Genomic DNA, 6,000 nt, shown 5'->3' with positions numbered 1-6,000 from the left:
TTCGAGCTCGATGTCATAGTCTCTAGCATATTGATCCATAAAATGACTTACCTTATCGTTGTAATAGTCACTAGTAAGATCGTCCCCGAGATCCACCCAATTGACCATCGGATCTTTGTCGGTCAAGAGGGTAAAATTGTCGTAGAACTCCTCGACCGAGAAACCAATTTTTGGTGAAGACTTGGGAGGAGTTAGCGACATGTTGTGTAATGAGAATTTGGTATCTTTGGTCATAATCCCCATGAACGGCGTCAGCTGTCGATGATTAGTAAACCACCAATCTTATGAATATATGAATAAAGTAGGGGATGCTCCCTGTAGCCGAATCATACGCCAGAACACATAGATTTATATAGGCTTAGGCTTCCCGAAGGATAATAGTCCTACGTCTTGTGGTATTGATCTTCGAGACAGATTAAAGGGGGTTTTTAGCTAGTTTAGATAGGATCTAAACCCAGTCGAGGGCTTCTTGCGTGTAGTCTCGGCAAGATGCTGATGTAGATTGCGAATACTGAAGGCTTAGGGCTCGTGGTGCGCTTGAGACTTCTGTAGGCCTATGCGATGGGCTTGTGTTTTGTCTTGCGCAGGGTCTCTTGGGTCCGTATATATATATATATATATATATATATATATATATATATATATATATATATATATATATATATATATATATATATAATTTTACTATTCAAATTCGAGTTAGTATTCACTAATAAGATAATGATAAGCAATATTTATCGTAAGCACGAGATGGTGTAAGGATATAGAATTAACTCATCCTCTAGAATTACTATTTAGATACTATTCTGCGTGCAATTCTTTATTCAAGAATTACTATCTAGATACTATTTGGTACTATTTAGGTACTATTTAGTACTGTTTACACACCATGTGAATAGTAAAGAGTTGATTTAATATTATTAAAACACTATTTTGAGTAGTAACAATAATAACAAAATATTCAATATTGAAAGTGACCTTTTTTTATTTCAGTAGTATTTAGTGATGCTATTCAGGATCTTTGCAGGTTGACGAAACTAATAATTCAGCCGATTGCACAATAGTCGTAAAAATCCTACTCGGTACTCACCATTCTTATTGCTAGATTATTTCAGAAGTAGCAAAGCTTTCTCTGAATATCTCTAGTCATGAATATATGTGATAAGTTTTTATCATCACTCCAGGTAATTCCACCTAAAGTGAACACTTCTCTACGGACACAGAGTTCTCCTTCCTCTATTATGGCTATGCCAGATGCAGGGATTACTTGAGAACTACTGAAGATGTTTCTCCTATAGGGTACATGGCATAAAAACTCATCTCATATAGACAAACTAGAAAACCAAGGGATTTTCAAAGACAACACTACTTCATTTCCATAAGCATAGCTTACAAATAGTTTTTCCTTTCGGGAACCCCAAAAACTTACTTACACACGGAAGATTACTTTATAGAGGTGGTAGCACAATTTCCTCCTTCAATATAGCCTATTTTACAAGTGGACTATTATTAGGAATGAGATAGAGTACTATAGATGCTCTCGCTCTGCTCTGGAGGATGCTTGAAGGCTGCTGGTGGTCTGGTGTCTGGTGCCTGAAGCTGCCTTTTATAGCGCGAGAGGGGCTCTTTCCTCCTTATTTAATTTTATCTAGGTAGTAGCCAGGAATCACATAGCCTGGAATATATTCGCCTGCCGACGGCTGACAAAGCGTGAAAACCACGTGAACCCACGTGAAGTTATCTTTTGTTCGCTTCTACCTGAGTGCCTTCACTTATTGGTGTCTTCGTCTTTATATGAATGCCTCCGATTATTAGTGTCTTCAGGTCTATCGTCTTCTGCATTATATGCATGGGTCTTCCACGCTCCAATTATTGATATTACTTATTAATACATTCATACATATAATTTTTATTTTGGATTTTGCCCATGTCTGGCAATATCCATTATATCTTCATCCAAGAGTGGAATTTCAAATCTTTCATCGTAAGCTTTCTTCATTTGTTCAAATTTATCATTCAACTCTTTTAGAATTTCTTCTCTCATTTCTATCTTCCATTGTGGTGATATTGATTCAAATTTTTCCTCAACTTTCCAATCTATATATGACCCATGCAAAGGATCTACATATTTCAACAAGCATTCTTTATATATAGGCTTTTTTGAAGATCCTTCTTCTTCCAACAATCATTCTTTACTGTTCATATATCAAAGGATTTATTTCCGAGGCATGAACATATTCTCCAAGAATACAAGAAAACCTAGTGGATCTGGATACGTATAAGGTACTCTTATATGGTAGTTTTATACTACCTATCGGCACAAAGCATCTCAAATTATCAACAAAAAATTTACAATCGATCCCAATTTACTACAATTTACCATTCCAATAGGCACTTCTAGCCTTCCTAACCTATAAGCCTAAGGATTAAGGAACTAGTTCTTAGGTTCAGAAGAAGAAGAGAAGGAGAACCTACGCATGTGGGGAGCTATAGCCAAGCAACACGGGCAAATCTACAGGGGGCTAGGGGTTCTTAAGACCCCTACTAGCTGGAATTCCAGAGGTAGGAGGGAGAAGTAGAGAGAGGGAGAAGAGGAGGGAGAGGTGGAGAAGGAATAACTCTTTCCTACGTCTGCCACTACCATGGAGCCTTGTGGAGTTGCGGTTGGGTGGGTTGCAGCAACGGCACTAAGTAATTACTGTAGCCAGAGAGCACAGCGGCTGGCTAAGGCCACCGTGGATGTCGTCGATGCGTCAGGCTAGATCGTGTGGGTGTTTCGTTTCTCCAATTCCAATCAGGTGAGGCGAGGTGAGATGAGCTAAGAGATTGTGTGTTCGTGTGTTCTATGAGCTAACTACTCGTGGGCTTGATTAGCTGCACAGCTATGAATGGTTTGGGGTCTTTAAAAAATTGTGGCATGGGGGCTAAAGCCCAAGTTGACCGATGCCTAGCTTCGCCCCTGACCACAGGGCACATGCTAGGTCATATGGACGGGAGGCCTCAAGCATCATGGAGTAGTCATGCACCATTGCCGCCTACTAATGTACTTTCATGCTAGCAAAAAGAGAGAAAGAGGAAGGAAGAGAAAAATGTCGAATTAGGGTTGAAGTGGGATGGAAGAAAATAAAATGGCCTACACCGGTGAGAACCAAATTTTGAGTAGCATTTTCACAACTAAAATAGTTCTTTGAAAGTGCTATTCTTTAAATTCGCATCGAAGTATACTAATGGAAGCGGGACGTTGACTGTCCATAAATGGTTTTGTATAATTTGTGAAGATCATTATGCTCTTCTCCTAAAACATTTATTTTTCTTTCCAAGTATCGATGCATCATTTTATTTCCACATGTCTTGTTTACATCTAATATTAGCAGTGGCTTCGAGTTCTTTATAATCCGTGTTCCATCCCTTGTTTCATCGGGCCATTAGTAGAGGAAAGAATGAAGAGATTCAAATTCTTGTTGGCTTCAAGTAGGTGGCATTTGGTAGAGCTCATGCTGCTCCGGACAACAACCCAGGAGCAGGCGCTGAACCATGACGAGTCCAGTCACACTATATGGGTACCACTAAATGTTCCAGACTCCAGAGACCTAAAAAAAAAGATCCAGGTAGGTATCCGGTTCTCCAAGCAACCGAAAGAAAGAAAGAAAAGACTCTTGCCCCGATCTTCCTTCCGGTGGCGGGCCACGACTAGAGCCCGCGTCGGTAACCCGACGACCCATCCCCACCGTCCACCCCCTCTCACCCGCCGCCTCCTCTCTATAAAGCCAATAAAAAAGCAAGCTTCCCCGTCGTCGTCAACACAGAGGAGCACAAACAAGACGCAACAAATTCCCCAGCGCTACCTCGATCAACCGCGCTAGGGGAGGGTAACCAAGGCCCCAGCCGCGAGAACAAGCAGCCGGTCGGAGATGCCGAAGAACAAGGGGAAGGGAGGCAAGAACCGGAAGCGTGGCAAGAACGAGGCGGATGACGAGAAGCGCGAGCTGGTGTTCAAGGAGGACGGGCAGGAGTACGCGCAGGTGGCCCGGATGCTGGGCAACGGCCGCTGCGAGGCGCTCTGCATCGACGGCACCAAGCGCCTCTGCCACATCCGGGGCAAGATGCACAAGAAGGTGTGGATCGCGGCGGGGGACATCGTCCTCGTGGGCCTCCGCGACTACCAGGACGACAAGGCCGACGTCATCCTCAAGTACATGAACGACGAGGCCCGGCTGCTCAAGGCCTACGGGGAGATCCCCGACACTGTCAGGCTCAACGAGGGCGTCGTCGACGAGGAGGACTCCGCCGGGCAGGACGACTACATACAGTTCGAGGACGAGGACATCGACAAGATCTGATCACCCCTCCTCGTCGATACCTCCCTCGGCCGGCCGTGGTAATTGGTATACAGCAAACAATAGCTATCTGATTCTGTTGTTGTGATGGTTATGCTTGTCTTCGTGACTAGTAAGAAAATATGCAACGTGGTATTGTGACTTGTGTTGTGTGATACCGGCGGCGAGGCCTCCGAGGCCTGTGTAAAAGGATTTGAGGGCCGTTCTGCTTCTGCCTAATAATCGTGGGTCCAAATGATGCTATAAGTAATAACATGAATGGATTGGAATTGAATCAAATTCCTCATTTTTGTAATGTAATTGGGTGCGATTTAATTTTGTTTTTATCTCTTCCGTGTTCAATTGACACATGTTCAACTGGTTTGCTGCAATTTGGGATATGTGGGCCTTGTAGCCTTTGAGTGATTAGTGAGTTGTATGATGGTTCATTGCTGGTCTAGACGCATGAGAGGGATCATATATGCTTGTCTTTATGATCACATATGCTTGTAGCCTTTGGATAGCACGAAAAGCTTCTTGCAATCTGGGCATCAAGGATGATATTCAATGCAGTTTGACAACTACTGAATTTTTCCCCTGAGTATAAACTGATTGTAGTTCTATGCTTTCACATAAGGCAGAATCACGCATTGCTCTGTCTATGCTATTTGTGCCCTGCGTTGCTGTATCCTTTGCGTTCATTCCTCTTCATTAACACAATTAGTTATATACCATTCTGTATCATTTTTATACTGTAACGCTTCATATATACGAATGCCTTTTTGTGGTTTTGTAGTAGTCACCCTATAACTAGATACAACAACCGATTGCGCTTGTCATTTCCTGGATTATTTGAGTCCTTCGCTTCTCTCTTCTTTGGTCCCCATACTGTGGGGATTAATATTATTCTTGAAGTCTGTATCTGGAGCAAGGCTTCTTTAGTTGCTGATTTAAGTTGACGACTGGAGTCACACTTGTTATTTCATTGATGTTATGGTGTGGCAAAATCATTAAATTCTGTACTAGAGTCAGTATGTCTCTAGAATGAGACGAGCACTTTTTGACAGGTGGAAGACAGTTGAGAAAGTAATTGAATTGCTGTTGGAAAGAATTTTGGAATTGGTAAAAGAAATTGTTGGAATATATTTGTGATATTATTGAGGCACAAGTATGCTTGGTTGAAACTAACAAGAACGATATGGTCGTGTTTGGCATCTGATTTTGTTCGTATGCAAAAATTTCTTGATTGACCGGTTTGGTTAGCCCGTTCCCGTCCCTCATCAGAGAGAGATTCGATCGATGCTTATATTTAGCCATGTTTATTTTGTCATGATCAGTAATGACTGCTTTTACCTTCATTCAGTACATTGTTTTTTTGAACTATATCATTTAGTACACTGTTGCTTATGTTATCCTTATCCTTGAAGAAACTGTGCTCCTCTTAAACATAGCTCCTCTTATCCTGTTTGAGGTGTTACCTGCAACCAGTACTTTCTGTTTGAGACAGAAGAAACGAATGGCTTATTATTGTTCGCTTTCATGTTTATTTGCTTTGAGTAACTCCTTTTTTGACATGTTGCTTGGAATTATTTGCATTCTCCACATCATGCTTTGTGCTTTAGGGGTGTGACTTGTGTATAACTGAGCATGATGTATTCCCGTCTTATTTTCCGTTCGAGCTGAT

At 41.8% G+C, this 6,000-nt stretch overlaps 1 protein-coding gene across 2 annotated transcripts; it reads left to right on the top strand.

Annotated features, from left to right (window-relative positions):
- The first annotated feature begins 3,740 nt into the window (after positions 1-3,740).
- Positions 3,741-4,661, top strand: LOC133922244 (eukaryotic translation initiation factor 1A-like). 2 transcript variants are annotated; one of them, XM_062367483.1, is made up of 2 exons: positions 3,741-4,016; positions 4,056-4,661. In XM_062367483.1, exons 1-2 carry the CDS (start codon positions 3,912-3,914, stop codon positions 4,338-4,340), a joined length of 390 nt encoding a protein of 129 aa, XP_062223467.1. In that variant the 5' UTR covers positions 3,741-3,911; the 3' UTR covers positions 4,341-4,661. The 2 variants fall into 2 exon arrangements, with proteins under 2 accessions (XP_062223467.1, XP_062223466.1); XM_062367482.1 differs by having other exon boundaries at positions 3,762-4,661.
- Positions 4,662-6,000: the final 1,339 nt, after the last annotated feature.

Source organism: Phragmites australis, chromosome 6 (genome assembly GCF_958298935.1).
Source record: "Phragmites australis chromosome 6, lpPhrAust1.1, whole genome shotgun sequence".
Lineage (NCBI taxonomy): Eukaryota > Viridiplantae > Streptophyta > Magnoliopsida > Poales > Poaceae > Phragmites > Phragmites australis.
This window is presented reverse-complemented; position numbering and strand designations above follow the sequence as displayed.